The sequence below is a fragment of the Scatophagus argus genome, chromosome 24, assembly GCF_020382885.2.
Source record: "Scatophagus argus isolate fScaArg1 chromosome 24, fScaArg1.pri, whole genome shotgun sequence".
Taxonomy (NCBI): domain Eukaryota; kingdom Metazoa; phylum Chordata; class Actinopteri; family Scatophagidae; genus Scatophagus; species Scatophagus argus.
The window spans coordinates 10,349,846-10,368,364 of record NC_058516.1 but is presented as its reverse complement, the minus strand read 5'-3'; the positions used below and the strand labels follow the sequence as shown (position 1 = coordinate 10,368,364).

The following is an 18,519-nucleotide window of genomic DNA, read 5'->3' as shown; positions in this document are numbered from 1 at the left end:
TCTATATGCAACCAGAGTGCCACTGTTAGCTAATTATTACAATTCATTTCTTCACCTGCTGCATTAAATGACATTAATGTATACATATTGTCAAATCTTGGAGATTTAAACCAGAAAGGAGGACACTAAGATCTGTAATACTCAGCCTGCAGTCAAAGAAGTTAATGTCTAATACGCATTCTTACTCAGGCATACAAATTCCATGTCATGCATGGAGGTCATGGTGTCAGGCGTAGTCTGAGACTCGTACCAACAAGAAAATCATGTGCACGACATTAAACCCCGTGTAAAGTGAAGTGGCACTGCTCTTTGCAGCGTCCTCACCTCAGCCAAACAGTGAACTTTCCCCTTGAAAAACCTGCAGGCCTAAACGTAAAGACAGAACCCAACCAAATTAAGCATTGCGCTGGCAGCTGTATTGTGTGTAGCAAAAGTAGAGGAGGACACTATAAACCACGCAATGAAGTCATAGACGAGCAAACAAGGGAAGTGTTATATGCCAGTACTTACTTGCCAATCACCTCGCACAGCTCGTAGACATCCTCGAACAGCACGTCGTCGTCCGCCATGGTCATACAGGTAAACGAGGATGCTCTCCTCAAGATATCCCACCCACACGGGTTTTGGAGGATTCACTGACTCGACGTATTTTCGATAAATGTGGCCACTATTGTGCCAGACTTCGCACTCCTGGTAATTTACACCCTTCAATGTCAGTGACAGAAAAACAGTGTCCACTAAAGAGTCCAAGCTAGCCGGCTAGCCACACTAGCTGGGGTCCAAGACTGTCACTCCGCAGCCCCACCTTCACTTGAGCTACAATCCCGGTAGGCTGGCTAGCCAGCGAGCTAGCTAAGCAGTAACCACAGACCAGACTCCGGGGCGTGGAGATTTCCTCGCTCGTTTGCAGAAAAACACCCCTCTATGCATACCTCAGGGTAGAATCTCACTGTTGTGTGCTGCCAGACTCAGGGGTCCCTCAGCAGCATCCACGGACGCTACCCGCAACGACCAAGATGCTCTCTTCACCGCAAGCTAACAGGGCTCTCAAAAATGGTTGGCTAGCTGGGTTAATATGAGCTAGCTGTCGACGGAACAACCGGTTGGCTCGCGCCGTTACTGCGCTGTGCACACCCAATGTATCACAGATGGCTTATCCCACCGAACACGTAATATGATCGGTTACAATATGCTTCAGCTTCCCGAGCCCAAATGGAAGACGTTCACGTGCATGTCGACGACTACTCTGCTGCATACACCGTCTGTGCTTGTAAATATAGAAATTATATCGTATTCCAACCGACTCCAACGCAGCCGACCCTTCGTCCACCGTTGCTCCAGTTCCTACGCTGCCTTAGATGCTGGCTGGCTTTGACTGGCTGTCCCTCCGACTTCCAGAAATGCCAGACTCCTCCCTCTATCGTCCAGGAAACTAGTCCGACCAGAGCCGAAATGGCCCGGGAGAGTGGGTCTGGATTAGTATTCCAGAGTCTCCCTCGAGCCAAGATGGCGCGCAGTGGAGTTCCGATTTAGGCACAGTTTCCTAATCTCCAACGGTTGCATACGGTCTATCCCGCGCAAGCGTCGACCATCAAAACCCCATCACCTTACGTCAGCCTTTCCTCTTCTTATCTCCATCCTTTTAACATGCAGTTTATCCATCTGTAAATTCTCTCCTTTGACAGTAATAACATATTCCTCCCATACTGTGTGCCAACCGTACGATTAAACTGTTATACGCTCTCACGTAGACTCTGAAAAGAGAAGATTGCAATTTCCAGTGATTCCCAAATTCCCATGGGTCCTTAGGGAGGTTCCTCAGCAAAATGAGGGATAGCTTAGTGTCTATGTAAATTTGACAGTGGGACAGGGACGCAGGTAATTACAGTATAATGATCTTTACCTGTGTCCATCAGGATTTGTGTGATTATCCAGCAAATCTCAAACCTGTAATCAAATGGGTAACATTTAGGCCAAAGGCTCTGGAGAACCGTATTAAAGGCGATTAGTGTGCAAAATGTAGGGATTAAATCGATATAGTTACGCTTAATCTTTCTGCAGGAGTTTTTCTGGTGCAGGTGGAAGGTGAGGGTCCGCAGGTTGAAATTTCTCAGGTGTGGGAGAAATAGGCCTGAGGTGTGTTGATGATGCCCCCTAGAGGTGATGAGCGGAATCGTGTTTTTCCTATTGCTCCGTTTTGAACAGACGTTAATGAAATACATTTGAAGACGACATGGAAAAAACTGAAGGAAGAAATTAAGAAGACACAAACAACACTTTATAATATGCCAGTGATGTAACTTGATCCATTTAACGGTTTTTGTTCTAAAAATAATCATAATTAACTAAAATGTGTAGCTGTAAGCAATACTCCGCGGAATTCACCATCTATACAATTATCTATCAATATCATTTCATAAAGTGACCAAAACTTTTTCGCTACTTACATAAAATGTATAATGAAAAAGACTTGTCAAAACTGGCTTTTAAGATTATGATTGAAAAAAAACCTATCTACTCCTATTAAAACAATTTAATAAAATAATAATGAATATTGACTGCAAGTCAGCCAAACCTTTCTAAATAAAAAAAACAACAACAGCAACAGCCCCCCCCCCCAAAAAAAAAAAAAAAAAAAAAAAAAAACACAGCTGAAACACAAGTAAGGAAAAACCACAAAGCAATAGAAGCTCTCTCAAGCAGAAAGGTGAACTCATCCATGCAGACAGGAACAAACAAAGACATCTGGTGCCACTAGAGGGCGCTGTTCTGTAACTGTATGCTGTGCAGTTTCCATGGCGCTGCATGCCTTCTGCTCACGCATCATCTCCGAGTTTCCCCCATTGGTTGAAGCCCACCAGTAGTTACCGATAATCTGATTGGCTGTTGATGTGGTCATCATACTGGATGTATGGCAGTGTTGATGCTATTGAACAGTCCTCCATTTAATACACAGGTATCTGAAAAACCATATGTATGCATTAGCACAAGCACATGCACATGAGCTCACATGGTGTTGGAAAATGGAAAACCAGAAACAATAAATCTGGAGTCTGGAAATAGGTGCTTAAAAAAGAGAGAAAGAAAATAGAAAGAGAAAGAAAACGGGAAACGCTATACGTGAGGGAAAAAAAGGAAAGAGCACAGTTTCCATGGTAACAAGGAGGGGAATGGTTTTGGTGGTTGCTTGTGAAACTGGCAGCGAGTGTTGCATTGCATTTACACATGGGAAATTTACCCATTAACCTTAACCATAACCACTTCACATCTAACCACACCTCTTACCCAAATCTACACCCATAACCCTCATCCTTATCTTCAGCAAAACCAGAACCATAATTGTAACATACTAACATCAGATGTTTGTCCTGGAAGGTGAGTTCACATATATATCTGCACATTTGAGGAATGTGATTTTTTACATCTTCAACTTTTCTTTTGTTCGTTGTTTTCCTCTTTTCTTTGCGTCTAAAGCTAGTTGCAATTTCTAATGGTTAAACCTTAAACTCTGCTGTTCTGCTACAAAACACTCACTCATTTTCCATACTCTTAAAGATTTATCAACAATGAACCTACTGTATAATACTAAAATATAAATGCCCTATTTACTGATGTTGAGATATAATTTGAAATAGAGGACCCCGGCTACATCCTAGGAAGACACTAATAAAAAACAAAACAAGGGCAACAGCGCAGAAAAAGTTGACATTTAATTTGACAGACACATTTTTTAACCTTATGGTAAATACCAATAACTTTTATTTAATTATTTCCCCATTTTGCCTAAGGTCAGAAATGTGACAGACTAAAATAGTGTTGACTTGGACAAGTTGTCCATTCTCTGACACAGCAAAAGATTTATCCATTTCACAATATTGAAAAATGCACAAGGTTGACAATGAATGAAATGCAACAGAGCAAATAGTATTTGATTTATTAAACAGTGATAAATTTTGGGGTGTCTTGATTGTTTAAGGAATGCTGTAGTAACAAAATAATTTACATAAAATCAGATTGCCTTTTCCATCATCAATAATAATCATATATTGTTTTATTTTATTATTTGTGTGCTTATTAATTGGTCAATCTTTGTCACTTTTCCTGTATTTAACTTTGAATTTACATTTTAAATGTATTTTACTGTTTTTAAAGAAGAAGAAGAAGAAGAGGAAGAAGGAGGAGGGGGGCACTTCCTGTTTGGATTGATGTGATTGGCTGATTCTTACTGCGCAGACTCCTGGGAAAGCGCGATGTTCAAATTTGTTTCCGGTTTCATTCTGCTTCATTCCGTACGACAGATATGGAGCGGCAGCATAGCAGGTAGATGTTTGTTTATTTCGTAAATGAAATACAATTTTCTACAGCGTATTTACCTTCGCAACAACAAAAACAGCACAATTTTGTCAGCAGTGTATTACGGCTTCTCCATGCTGCGTTCTTGCCGTTCTCGTCCGTATGAGGGACTGTCAGGCCAAATAACATTCAGTTAGCGAGTGGTTTAAAGTTGCTTGCTCTTCACACAGTGTAACTACCTGATACAGTGATATACAAGACTTGTTACGAATCTCTGGTTTCCACTTCTCGATTCGGCAACTATCATATGCCCGAAGGAGCACTTTGCTAAATCAAAATTCTATATATATATGTTTTGTTTTGTCTGATTCTCATGGTCAATGGTAGTAAAGGAAGTAAACAAATCGAAGGGAATTTGCACTGATGTTTCTTTGAAGTCAGTTCTACAGGCAAAGTGCGCTTTTAGCTGAGGTCTCGTTTGAAACATGGAAGGAGTGCATGTACAGTACCAGGACAGTGGTTTCTCTAAAGCGATATTATTGTGAACATCACTTTAAACATGAGAAAGCAGTAGCCTTAGCAGACCTTTACTTTGTGTATGCCCGAAGCTGCTGATTATAAAAAGTATTCATTAAAAGCAACCGATCTTTAAATAATACTCTACCTAAAATCTGTAAAATCTTTATCATAAATAACCCCTTGTGTGGGCTCATAGGTGGCTATAAAAGTGTGTAAATTTATGATGGAGAACATGGTCTATACAACTTACAACTTTAGGAGAGGGTGTTACTGTCAACATGATCTCGATTATTTGCACCACGGTTTTGTCCTACAAAGAGCACTGAAGTGACTATCTGTGTTACTAACTGGAACAATTATTTGATGTATTCCAGTGCCATAAGGACCCCCTCCAACAGTGTTGTGGTTCAGAGGAGGAGCAAAAGTAAGAGTTACCGGCTGTCATACCGCAGCTGCTTAGGTGCTGCTTCACGACTTGGCTTAACTCCAGCTTTGACAGCACGGAGGCTCAACACCAGCAGAAGGCCTCCAAAGTCACGCAATATTACTGTGAGTCAATCCAGGCCACTGCACACCATCTTTTAATCAGCTTTATGCCAATAAACATATGCAATGAATAGCATTACATGGTCATCTCTATCCTATCTTCTCTTTTCCTTGTCAAAGGAGAAGGTGAATCCAGAGCAACTGGCCTTGCTGGTGAAAACCGAGTGGCAGCTGTCGTACGTTACTCCTCTCTACCAGTTTAGACACACTCAGCTGAAGCGCTACTCCAGGCAGCTCTCAGCATTCATTGCTGCAGAGAAGCAACAAGGTTTGGCAGTGGAAGTGGAAGGACCACAGAGCAGCTTCAGAGTCTCCTTCTCTGTGGTGCAGGGGCTGGTTGAGACGGACGAAGATGCTGAGACAGTCCTCATACAGGTAAGCACAGGATTCTATAGAGGCAGAGTGAAGCTGTTCAGTATAATGGGGTTTCTCTTTACCTTCGGTGATGTGGCCTGAAAATGTTGTGCACATGTACAATATGTCATTAGGCCAAGATTCCCAGCAGAACGTTGTAAAACCTTTTTAGGATGAATTCTAAAAATATTTGCAAAATCTTCATTTAGAGAAAAAAGCGAAGAAAGTGGTGCTTTGAAACTGGCGAAAATATTATCTACAAATTAAGCTGCTGTGGCCTTTAAAATGAATGTTATTTTTTTGAACAAATACTTGAGGGTAAGAATTAGCAAGCATTAAGCACTGGGTGTAATGCATAGGTTCGACACTTTACACTTGTCTACATTTGAGAAGGATCACGTTTATTCTTCCAGCCTATATGAGTCCATATAAGAAACATGGACTATCTCAAGGAAGAGCTCACTGTGAGACTCTCTAACCGTTCTCTTTTCCCACCACAGATCCATTCAAAGCCTTTGTTTGCCAGGCAGGATGAGCCTCAGAGGCCAATATGGAGCGGCTGGCTGACCTGCATCAACGGCAACCCTGAATACCTGCGCTCGCTTCCAAAGGACTTTGTCTGCCTGCCCCTCTTTGGCAGCAGTGGGGCTGAGGCTCTCACTAATGTGGTCAAATCCTGGTTCCAGCAGACCTTCGACTGCTGCTTTGGCCACCTGGAGATCAGCCACACCAGCCTGCAGTGGCTGGTGGCCTTGTGGACCAACTGCCATGCCGAGTCCAGCATCCAGCACCTCAAAATGACTTGGACAATTCCAGCTGTGCCACCGCTGCAAGTGACCTACACAGTTGACCCCCAAGATGCATCAGAGCTGTGGGGCAGTGTGAGAAATGGTCCACAGGAGGAAGATAAAGGAGGGGAGGAGATGGAGGGAGAGAGTAGTATTGATATTGAGGAGGTGATGAGGTTCATCCATGCATTGAAGAGCCACTTCTACAGACACTTCAGGTTGGATCTGTCAGCGGGAAGCCTGAACCAAGTCACCACAGCACTGGGCTCAGCCAAGTACGCCGGCAGGATCAAGGTACCGTCCAACAGAAAGGGCTGCTCTCATAAGAACAAAGGTTTTTTATTTTTTTTTCTGAGTCAGCACCCACACAGCAAAGTCTAACTGTTGCATTAATGTTTCCTTGTGTTCCAGATCTCCAGCAGCAGATACATGATCGCCACCCTGACGCTGCTGACAGAATGTGCCCTCCTCAAAATGCCCATCTGAGTGCCATAAAAAAGACTTTTTACAGCACCAAGGAAATACAACATTACAACAGCAGCATTCATTTGGGAAAAAAAGGCCCGGAGAAACTGGATATGCAGTTATGATTTTTTTTTTTTTTTTGCTTTTTTGGATTTTTTTAAAATTCTTTCACATGAAACATGAAATGAAAAGTTGTCTTCTGCAATCTTTTCTTTAACAAAGGTACAACAGAGTTACATTCCAGCATATAAATGCAGGAACCCTTGTGGCTGTAATTATGGGCGACTATTGAGGAAAACATATCAGGTTCCATTCTCTCTTGTAAATACTACTTGTTTATATTCTCGTCCAGCGGTTTCTACATTTTTGACATTTACAGTTTTAAATAAAAGGAAAAAGGAAGCAGTGTGTTGGTGAACAGTTTCAAGCATGATTTAAATTCAGTTTCAAAAGACTTAAAATAATGAGTCTCATGCAAGCAGGGTTTGGGTCTTTTATGTAATTTGTGGTGTATTTATCTTATTGCAACAGCTGACTGGCCAATAACACAAAGATATTTCCATTGGGTGTCCTTTCATCTAGGCTTTATATTCATTTAGTGTTGCAATTAATTGTTTTACTTATCAATTAATAGCTCTGTAAATAAAATGTCAGAAATGCTTACCATGGTTCCAGGATGATGTCTTCAAACTGCCTGTTTTGTCTGATTAACGCTTCAAAATCCAAAGATATTTAGAATATTTTCGCCTGCAGAATTAATAGATCTATCATTACAACTGTTAAAATTTCTGCTAATCAACTTTAATTAACGCTACATTAATTACAGTCTCTTTCCACCATCCAATTTGACATGCTTGTTAAATGGCCAGATGGTGCCACACTCCCTCCCCAACTCCAGCTGCAAAAGAGTGCAAATATATCACTGGACATACAGGTGCATCAACAGATTTTTTTAAATTTTTATTATTATTGAAAACATAATCAGGCAACTTTTATTTTAAAACAGACACCCAACCAAATTCATACTGCTCAAGATAACAAAATAACAAAAATGAGGAGAGAATCTGAGCATACAAAATGCCAGTTGTAGATGCAACAAACTCTTCAAAAACAAAAACTTACACCTGAAACGTCACTGTATATTGCACTGGTAGAAAAAGGCAAAGAAAAAAAAAATACATTTAAATAAGCAACTTGTGATCAACTTAAGTGGACTCCTTTATGTGGATGTCCTGTATAATGTGCGGACACGACTCGGCAGCATCGCTGTTGTGTTATTGCTACACTGACACGACTAAATGCATAATGACAATAGCGAGGGCGTTAGGAGTCACAATCGCTGCCCCATTATGCTCTTTAATGACAGGAATGGTGTCTCTTTGGGTGTTTTAGCTTGTTGATGGTGGTAATTAGGGTACAGCTCATCCTGTCATTAAAGGGCATTACAGAGCTGAGGATTATGGGGAATAAAGGATGTGAAATTAATACTCCTTGTTGTCAGCATGAAGTGATGAATATTCATGCATGTAACACTTAGCTGTAAACTAAGCTCATGATATGTGTCGTATATCAATTACATCTCCTCTCAGAGTGGGAAAATACATTTGTTTAACCTGCCCCCAGTCAGTGCGACAAAGTTTAAAAACTGGGCCACTTACATGCTTAAGTGGCACATAAGCTCGCCAAACTTCACAGCTACATAAAAAATACCTCCTAACACTAGACTGGGGGATGGTGTCAGCTTCCCACTCTGCTGCCTTCCATGTTGTTTATATAATATTTACTCTTGTGTGGGTATTTACAGCTTTGAGAAGGGGTTGGCTGTATATTTAAGAGGCACCCACACATGCCAATGTCTAACAATCAGGCAATAGATAACGAGGATGGATCTAGACTAAGATAAGTCTTGAAAAAGCAATGAGGAATCGGTGCTGGTTTGTGGCAGCCTGACATATTCAGCAGTATGGCAAAGCTCCATTACAGGACCCGCAGAAAAAAAGTCTTCACAGTATAATCCAAACTCCCGACTGAGCCACCACACACACTTCAGTATGAGCACTCCCAAAGGGATATAATTAGCTAGGAGTTATTTAAAACAGGGGGGTAGTTACACAGTTAATACCACTGTCACAACAGATCATGCTTTAATGTTAAACATAAACCACCCCCCTGCCATAAAGTTCATTAAAAGGTGTATCAATGCACACATGGAGTCGAGAGGTAAACAACAAAGAGGAAAGTGACCTATGTAGTGATGCAGTTCACAGTAGGTGGAGGCTGCAGATTGTGCGGCATCTTTAGGAGGCCAAACCCAGAAAGAAGCCACCGACGAACCCGCTGGACAAGACGATGTTCCTTTTGATGAAGTCTGTAGCCTGAATAGGAGGGTGAGGAGGAGATGGAGAATGAGTGGATGAGAGCTTAAAAGCAGCGTACTGTGTTGTGTTTGACTGTTTTGTGTCAGCATGGTCTGGAAATAGAAAATGCAAAGTTACTCCATCACCTAAAGATGGTGACAAAATGTATTTATCTACCATCACTTGTGCCTGTTTGTCACAGAGAATGGGTGTAGTACCAACTAAATGTACACTAGATGGCACTGTTGGCTTGCAGATAAAGAAACCCAGGACATCAAAGAAAAACACATACATTTAATTCTAATTAAAGACATGACAGAGGTATGTTGAAACCTTGCAACTTCAGCAATTAGAATTTTAGCAACATTTTAATAATTATAAGATTCATTAGATAATTGACATAAGCAAAAAGCATGAAACAAAGAGCAAGCTTTGTTACAGGTACCTTTACCTCCTCAATGAATGTGTTTATTTCAGGGGCTGCTTTGTTCGCCTTCTTTTTTAGGTGCTTCTTTGCTTTGTTCACATCCTTCTCCACCTTCTTCCAGTCCACCTTCACGTAGCCACTATGATTGGCAATCTGTTGGAGCGACAGGGTGATATTCAGCACTGATTCTAAGCAGACAATTTGGCATATTTAACAGTGCTTAATACATTTACACATTTAAATAACATTCTGTTGCACTGAGCCACTATCTCCTTGTCTGCTTTTATCCGATTTTTTTCTGTGCTGTATTGTATCAATGTCTGACAGAAAACTGTTAAGTTCAAAGCACATTTTTAGCATTTTGTACGAACTAGTTTAATGTGTTCAGCTTGTGAATCAAGTCAAGTCTCTGGGGTGATCTACTTGTACAAGTGTTACAAGAATGCTTTTAAATGGAATAATGTGCTGATAGCATTGCAGCATCTAATAAGCATCCAGATGGCTTGCATCTATCTACAGCTGGCTGACTCACAACGCTAATCTTTCAGCTGAAGAAAGGAGACCAGCTGAGCATCGTGCTGTACAGCTGTCATTCTCACTAGTCAGTGAAACTGGCAAAATGGGACTCACAAAACATACATGTAAAGCCAGTATATAAATGGTTAACGCTCTATATATTTGCTCAAGGTGCGTTAACACACTGTTACGGTACTTGCCTGTAAAAGAAGAAACCCACCACCAACAGCAGTAGCAGCAATCTTCCCAACTCTCTGGAAGAGGTAACCAGCACACCTGTACGTGTCGACAGGCCGTCAATTCCAGCTGATGGACAGTATTTGAATCTTTGGTTACAGGTGTGACCCGTGAGCATGCCTTACCATCCAGTCACCCCTCCCATCATGAGCTGAGTAGCCACGGAATACTTCTCAGCAATCGGGCCGGAGTTGTTCCCAAACACCCTACTCCACCACTGGTGCCTCCGGGCATATTCTGTCAGATCCACAACCTCATAAACCTCATCTTCACTCTCTGGGTCTTCCTGGTCTGAGACAAGCATATAAAAGATAAAGTAAAAAAAATTACAATACTTTCGATATTATAGCTCCAGTCCTTCGGAATAAGGAAAAGTAAGCGGTTGATTTGCACACTAAATGACACTATACCTCACTCCAACTGGGTTCCATCTCAAACATTGGTGAAGGCGTACAACCACTTATAGTAAGGATAAACATGTTTCACGAAATTCAGCTATTGACAGCGCCTTGCATTTTACCTGAAAGTAAACGTGAACCTGCAAATCTATTAAGCTAACTGTGAAGGCTGTTCAGCGACCACAGGCTGCGAAGGTTTCTGGTTTATTCTATGCTAACGAGTCGATAAGCTAATATTAGCAGGCTAGCGTCAAATGGCTTCCACTTAAATGTCGTGCTCGTTTAAGGCTTCCTTTGCAGATTCTTCCGAGCGTCGAGGTAAAAACAGTATTCAATCTCATTATCGTGTGAGGGAACCTTTCTAAATTCCAATATTGATTAGAATAATGACGCCCTATCCTAACAAACAAAATCACTAACCTTCCCTGTGGTCCACCGTCGCCATTTTGAAGTAACTAGTTATGTCACCAGGATGTTGACATGGATGTTGACAATACTAAACCACGCCCACATTATGATGCTTTGCCACGTAAGTTAAAATGCTTTGATTAGGTTCAGCGATTTAACAACGTTTTATTAAAATGCTGCACATTTTTTCTTCATATGGGGAAGATATCGTAAAATTAAGATGGAATTTTAGAAATTGCAAACGGAGGTTACGTGATGTGAAAGGCTCGGGACGTATGATGCATTGCAGTCATCGTTTAACCAGTCTGGAAAGGAAAACGACAACCGATACCCAAGTGTCAAAATATTACTAAATACAATATTACATTGTAACATGTGGAAATTATTGCATTTGCCAGGGAAAGAAAGCTTATTTACTTCAATTTATATGGGTGTCAGACACGTTTGGAGAGTACGTGTTTTAGAGGATGCTTCCAGAATAATCGTTGTTTAAAATATGAGTGTTTTGCAGAGGGATATGAAATTTTGAGATAAAAGAACGATAGAGCAGGGAAGTCATATGGTGGGATGCGGGCGCTACTATTGGCTGAAGATGGAGGAGAGGGCGTGGCTAGAGCGGCGCGTGGGTTCGCTTGGGTGACACAATTATAACAACTTTATCTTCGCGGTCGAAACGCATTTTATTGTCAAATACTCACATCTTAGATTTTGTATTCAGGTATTCGCATTCATGCAGCGGCACAATATCACTTTGTGATGAAAAATGTGACGTTTGAGGAGCTACCCGGAGAGCGCTTCTGTCCCCCCCGAAAGGATTTACTATATCGAATCGCATCTTTTCATCCTGGAAAAAAGTTTTTGATCATTTTGTTTTCTTCAGTTTTTCTTTTTTGATTCGGCGGAGCAAACCGTTTGTCCCCGCGTCGCGATTTTCCATGCAATCGTGCGGTGTGTCTGTCGCCGTTGCTGCCTGCGCTGCTGCTCGGAGTCTAGGCTCGGCTTCTTCTGGTGGTGATGAGGGAAAGAAAATGGCGGCGGGAAAAGCGAGTGAAACAGAGGAGGACTTTCCGACACTGACAGCCCAGGAGAGGGACAGTTTGGTCGGGATCGACAGGTCGGAATAGTAGACCCGTGCACTCACACACACGCACAGCTTGAAAATTAATTGTTTTCTTTCCGTGCACGTCGAAAATATTTCTGAGCCGCTCTGCAAGTGATTCTGAGCCGCCTATGTTGTCTTCTTGCTTGCAGCTCACTGTTTGGATTTCAGAAGCTTCATGAAGATGGCGCCAGAACGAAGGCCCTGTTGATGAAGGTAGCAAATCTAACTGGGGGTATTTTACACCCAGGCAGCACCCTGATCAGCTGGACTCACTCAGACATCTTAACTGTCATGCACGACGATTAATTTGCTTTCAAAGCAGAAAGCCAGTCAGAATGCAAGTGGCCCACTCGCTGAGGAGACCAAGGCCAGCTAGCCGCAGCCCCTCTCTTAGCCAGCCAGCTAGCTTGCTAGCTAGCTACTCTCATCCGATGAACAGCGACCCTGCACCTGCGGCTTGACGGTGTCGCTGACCATGATAACTGTTAGCCAACTAGCTATGGCTCTCAAGATTGAACTAGTTTAACTCAAACATATGTTAATGTGTGTTAAGCAGCCGCCCTTCCCTATTAGCTGCTTAGCTAACGTTATTCTATACAGCCTATCCTTGTGTACCTGCAATTGTACTACCAGTAACACAACGTCGTCACGGCTTTATGTTGCACATTTACGACTAGAAACATTGCACTTTAGTGAGGAAAGTTTTGTTCTTGTGACACTCTTTTATTGCAGGCTTGACACACCTACATATGACCTTAAACACACAACTATCCTTATCTGGCTACAGCTGTTATTACGTTGGTGGAAGTAACGTTAACGTTGTAGCCCTTCGGGGTGCACCAAATGCAGTCTTCCCATTTACGTTATTTGGTAAGGTTAGCTGGTACATGTGCATTGATCTAACGTTAGAGTCTTAGCCACACGCTTTTAGTTTGTTTTTGTGGCCTTGCATGGCTATATGGCCGAACTTCGGGACGTGTTCGGGTCGTTTTGCGTTTGGAGTCAGTGTGGACGAGTTGACAAACGTTACAAGTAACGTTAATGGCTGGCTGCCTGTCCAAGATGGCGGGACATGGCGGAGTGACACCGATATATAACCAATTTTATATGAATATATTTCTCATGATCGTTTGTGTGTTGCTCTGCTGTGTCCGAAGTTTCCCCTCGGGTCTTGGCTCTGTGTAAAGATGTGTTCCTCTGGCTGACCTAGGTGGTGTCAGAGTCCTTTGTTTACAGTTTTCTTTGCCCCTGTTTGGCTCTGCATGTGCTCTCGGACTAGAAAGCTACGTGTGAAACGCACAGTCTACCTGTACGTAACACACTGCTGGGCAAGAGAAAAAGCAAAGCCCCCCCGACAGAGAATTTGGATGATATAGAGAAGATGGTGCTTGTGACAGCCTGTTTGAGGGGCCATCCACGAATCCGCTCGCTAGGTGGTGTGGGATACCTAGGAAGTGTAGCTACTTATCTAGCATTAGCGTCACACAAGCAGCAGAAAGCATTGGTGTGCTGTACTTGCTAGAGAATATACACATTGTGCAATACAATCGATGTTTTAAATTTGAATTTGTCTGTACAGTTCTTATATTCTAAGTAGAGCAAGCTCGTCAACAGATTACTTTTAATAATGCATTGGTCAGTTTGTCTTATTTAAGTTTGAAAATGTTATATATGCTTTGTTTGATAATGCCACCATAAATCTTTCCATTTGAAACAGCCCAGCTGTCATGTAAAATGTCTGGGTTTTTTTTCATGTACCCCATTGAATAGGTGTGATATCAGTAGGGCATGTAAATGCAAACATTTGCGTGTCACTTGTAGTGAAGGCACAGGTTAGTTTGTACCTTGCACAATGACAAATGCTGGCTATAGTGGCAGTTAACGTTTGACATTGTCATAAGCCAGATGTTGCCCCATAGTCAGCGTCTGTTGCCAGACTGTCCTCTTACAGACCTACTCTCGAACGACCTGGTACAAAAACACCTTCATGTCCTGGGGGCATTTGCACAGTCCAGCTAACTCACAACCTTAGCTGTCTTTGCTTGTAGGTTATTGCAGTCTGTTGTTGAATTTTAAAAAAGCCTTTTTTGGCTTGTAAAGACTAAATGATTCTTTGATCATTTGTGAAAATAATCTGCACATTGATTGATAATGCAAATTATTGTTAGTTGCGGACCTAATACTCAGAGTCCAGGTGTTACGAGGGAAATATGTAGGATCCACTGTCAGCGGCAGACACAAGGGAAAATGGCAATGGTACAGCTGCATTGCTGTTACTAGACCATCAAATTATACAGGGCACAGTTTGAGACAATATGTAAATTGCTGACTGTTAGGTCGATAGCTCATGTTAACTATATCACTGTGTAATTTGTGCCTTCTGTTTTGCCCCAGAGGCAAGGAAACCATTAGTTGTGGGTGTCTTTAGAAACAGAAAGCACCCCATGCACGCTTTAATAAGCTCTTTGCTTGTGTAAAGATTCCATACTTTCATTGGACACATGAAATGTGGCCTCACAAGCAGTTAACCTCCTCTACATCTGAATCCAGTGTTAGTCTGTATTTGAGTTTACCGAGAATAAAAACACTGAAGTCACATGAAGTGATTCAGTTGTCATATTTATTTAAAAAAAATGTAATGGCTTGATGTGTTCTGAGCGACCACTCTGTCTGGCACTTTGCAGTGGCCGCATTGCTGCACTGTTGCTCTGTCTACACGCAGATGACCATGGGTTCAACTTTTGTGACAGAACTAGGTCACTGTATCACCATCAGTAACTAGGTGGTAATGACATAATCTTAGAATAACTAGACAGAAGATAAGCTTCGACCCTGAGTATCCTCTTGTTTTTACTTTCTACATGTAACAGATTGGTAATTATTTTCAGGTTTAGTCATAGGGATGGTGTTGTTGGTGCCCTGAGCATGTTCTCCCTGCATTGGCAGGGGCTTTCTCAGGACTGCTCTTTCATTGCCCTTGACTAAGGCACTGGCCGAGCTGTCGCTGTCCTCTGCTCCAAAATAGTTCAGATCAGTCATCTGCAGGGGACAGTTTTTTTCCCGCGGGGATTAAGAAAGTGTTACTGAAGTAATACTAGTTGCATACAGCCATTTAACATATTCGAGTCACTAGCATATGCACACAAATTATAGAAAGTTATCAACCACACAAGATGACTATTTGGCACGGTATGTTTGTATGTTGAACAGCAGGCCAAGTTGTATTCTACAGGGCTGCATCTAACAACTGCTTTGATAATTGATTAATGAGCTGATTATTTGTTCAGTTAATTTATGAATTGAGAAATATTCAAAATCGTCCACGGAATATAGAAGTATGCAGATGGTGTTGAGGCTCCATGCCTGACTCCCAAGTATGACTTTGCCTGCCTGGCTGAGGAAGGATACCTATTGTTGATGGCCTTCTACTAATGTAATGGACTCCAGGGTTTCCCCATACATTCACACAAGCACATCATGTTTTTGTCACACGTAGACTTTCCTGGGTTTGCTGTCCAGGTATATTAGTGGCCTCTTACGTATATCAAGTATTTATGTGTTTGGGACCCATTTTAGCATTTTTCAACAACATCATTCATGATCAATGAACCAGTGGACAGTCTCCTCTTGTTCTGCTCCCCAAGTCTCTTGCTAATCGCACAGGCAGAGAAACACAGAAGGACAGAGTTGTTCTCTGGTATTGTGTCTGTGCTCTAAATGCAGCGATTGTGGTACAACCTCCGTTTAATGTCGACCTACGTGTGCCCTTATTTTAAGCTTGTCAGTGCTCTCTTCCCGATCTTCATTCAGAAAGTCCTTTTACTGTATTATCCGCATATTGATGTACTTAGAATCTGTGGATGTGTTAAAATTACGTAGTAAACCCGTTGAAGTGACAACCCTAAATAAATCCTCTGTGATAATGAAGTGGGCCGCTGTCTGACAGTTGTTTGTGGTGTAACGTGAACAGCCTGCTCTGGCTTCTGAGGGGCATTCATCACACTAAAGAGTAAAGAGCTTTCCTTTTTACACAGATAATTTGATTTACACTTTGTTTTTGCTGTAAGATCCTTGAGACAAAGCACATATGTCCTTAACCACACCATCACTTCTCATTAAGGTTTCTCAGCTGTTGGGAGTTTTCCCCCCTCTTTCTCTCAGGCTTTGTGTTTCTGCTTGTTGTCTTGGCAGAAGGTTATCTTCTCAGACTCCTGATAACAAAATAAATGCATTTGATTATGTAAGCTCTTCTTGGCATTTGCAGTGCTGCCCACCAAGGGCAAATAGCAGGGTTTCTGTGTGTTCAGAGGTTACAAGTGATTTTAAAAGAAAAGGGGCCTGAATTTTAAATAAAAAAAAAAATGCTCTCCATAAAATCTGTGAGATGAGTGATCCACTTGTGTATCAACTTGGAAGCCATTTCTCAGTTCACTCATGCAGCTGCGTGTCTTTGGCTTTGAACTGCAGAACAGTACTCAGCATTATGGACCGGCTCAGCTGGCTTTTATTTGAGAAATTTGAGTGCCAGAGTAGCTCATTTCCAGGTTTGTTTGCCGTGGAGTGGAAAGTGACATGGACAATATGTGCTTCATTTCTTTTTACAGCTTGGTCTGCTTTTGTTAGAAACAAAATCACAGCCAGAATAGCCAAATAAGGATGTCAATTTGAGCAGATCCAGGCATGTTTTAACAGAGGTGTCTGCTAAAATTAAGCCCATCAAAGTCCAATTCTGTCTTGCGCTCCAATATTACTCTATGTGTGTCCACCTCAGGTTGCTGGTACGGTTGCTCACTTGGTTTAAAATTAGCAAAATATTCAGATTCACTGACCTCTGATGAGAAGGATCCTATCCTGCTATCTGTCCTCTCGTAATAACAAACGGCAGTTCAGAAAAGATTCAGTTGGTGACATTTCGTTTCTGTCACTGCTTAACATAAAATTACTACAAAGCTCGATGGCTGGCCAAAAAGAACTCGACTGTTATCAGATTTGGGTGCTCTCTGGAGTCTGTACTCTGCCTAACACTGTTTCTGAGGTAAAAGAAGCATCTTCTCTAGCTGGGTTCAGTTTTAGGTGTTACATTCTACCACTTAGTCTTTCATCTATCTTCAAATTAATCAAGACTCTTAACTTTTCCCCCAATCTGCCAAACTGTCCCAACATACAATTTGAGCCATCTCACAGTTAATGCTGGCTGTCCCCACAATACACTATCTGTTTTTTCTACTTAGAACTTCAACTGGGAGGATTTTATGTGACCTTGAAGTAATACACACTTCTTAGATAGAGAAGAGAGAGGGAGTGAGAGACAGAGACACTGTCTCTGTGTTTGTCTCCTTATCTTTTGTGGCTGCCAGTGACACCAAAAAGTGCAAAATCCCACCACAGCTTTGGGACACCATTGTAACTGACAGCCTCGACAAGTACGCTGCTTTCAGATGCCACTGTTGCTGTTTATCTTCTTGCTTTGTGTGTGTGTGTGTGTGTGAGAGAGAGAGAGAGAGACTCAGTGCTTGCACACAAACGAATTGAACTCTCCTGAGACCCAAAATTTATATATCTGTATCTATAGATATATAATGATATATATACAGTATATATAAATCCTCAGTGCTGCATTGTAGGTGCCTCATGTTTTTAAATAGTCGAGAACAGTCAAATGCGCAGGATATTTCCCTCCTGAGGATTAATGGCGTAGCTAGAACTTAGCATTCGCTGTTGTGATAAATGGTGTTGCATGGATGTACAGAGGCTCAGTTAATGTGTTAGTATTGTCAGAAAATGTGCTTGTGTTGCCTTTACCACACACACTGTCAATATTCCCCACTGCTTCATGCCTATTCCTTTTTTAGTAAAAAAAAAAAAAAACAAGAAAAATAAAAACACTGGCACAGCCCTTTAACTCCAGAGATCTTGCAGTGAGAATCCAGCACACAGGCAGCAGCTTCTTTAGTGTCTTTATCAGGGCAAGAAGATCTGTAATGGAAGTCCAAAAAAGCCTTAAGCACAAGTCCTTATCTACAGCAAACTTCATTCCAGTAAATTACCGTTATTCTGGGGCTGATATTTATCTGCTGAAAGGAATGTGAGTCGTCTTGGCCAGAGTTAG

The 18,519-nt window shown here is 41.8% G+C and overlaps 4 protein-coding genes across 13 annotated transcripts in view; 2 read left to right on the top strand and 2 right to left on the bottom strand.

The window, feature by feature from the left end:
• LOC124055454 (peripheral plasma membrane protein CASK-like) overlaps positions 1-1,565 on the bottom strand; it is a 34,399-nt gene extending 32,834 nt beyond the window's left edge. For both annotated transcript variants that reach the window (XM_046382329.1, XM_046382331.1), the window contains exon 1: positions 511-1,565. In XM_046382329.1, the coding sequence (XP_046238285.1) occupies positions 511-575 (65 nt within the window). In that variant the 5' untranslated portion in view covers positions 576-1,565. The remainder of the gene's footprint in view (positions 1-510) is intronic.
• A 2,601-nt stretch (positions 1,566-4,166) lies between these two features.
• cenpl (centromere protein L) lies at positions 4,167-7,626 on the top strand. Of its 3 annotated transcripts, none has more exons than XM_046382368.1 (5): positions 4,167-4,320; positions 5,187-5,361; positions 5,485-5,733; positions 6,213-6,794; positions 6,912-7,626. In XM_046382368.1, the coding sequence occupies exons 1-5, from the start codon at positions 4,301-4,303 to the stop codon at positions 6,984-6,986; spliced, it is 1,101 nt and encodes a 366-aa protein (XP_046238324.1). In that variant the 5' UTR covers positions 4,167-4,300; the 3' UTR covers positions 6,987-7,626. The 3 variants fall into 3 exon arrangements, with proteins under 3 accessions (XP_046238324.1, XP_046238323.1, XP_046238322.1); XM_046382367.1 differs by having other exon boundaries at positions 5,482-5,733; XM_046382366.1 differs by having other exon boundaries at positions 5,479-5,733.
• Positions 7,627-7,900: 274 nt separating this feature from the next.
• Positions 7,901-12,327, bottom strand: LOC124055489 (FUN14 domain-containing protein 1). 4 transcript variants are annotated; one of them, XM_046382393.1, is made up of 5 exons: positions 12,218-12,327; positions 10,628-10,793; positions 10,466-10,541; positions 9,768-9,902; positions 7,901-9,340 (listed from the first exon to the last, which is right to left on the bottom strand). In XM_046382393.1, exons 1-5 carry the CDS (start codon positions 12,243-12,245, stop codon positions 9,263-9,265), a joined length of 483 nt encoding a protein of 160 aa, XP_046238349.1. In that variant the 5' UTR covers positions 12,246-12,327; the 3' UTR covers positions 7,901-9,262. The 4 variants fall into 4 exon arrangements, with proteins under 4 accessions (XP_046238349.1, XP_046238352.1, XP_046238350.1 ...); XM_046382396.1 differs by having other exon boundaries at positions 9,774-9,902; XM_046382394.1 differs by lacking the exon at positions 12,218-12,327 and adding an exon at positions 11,321-11,465.
• The window catches only part of LOC124055443 (lysine-specific demethylase 6A-like), a 28,920-nt gene continuing 22,644 nt past the window's right edge, over positions 12,244-18,519 (top strand). For all 4 annotated transcript variants that reach the window (XM_046382304.1, XM_046382303.1, XM_046382302.1 and 1 more), the window contains exons 1-2: positions 12,244-12,422; positions 12,560-12,623. In XM_046382304.1, the coding sequence (XP_046238260.1) occupies positions 12,244-12,422; positions 12,560-12,623 (243 nt within the window). The remainder of the gene's footprint in view (positions 12,423-12,559; positions 12,624-18,519) is intronic.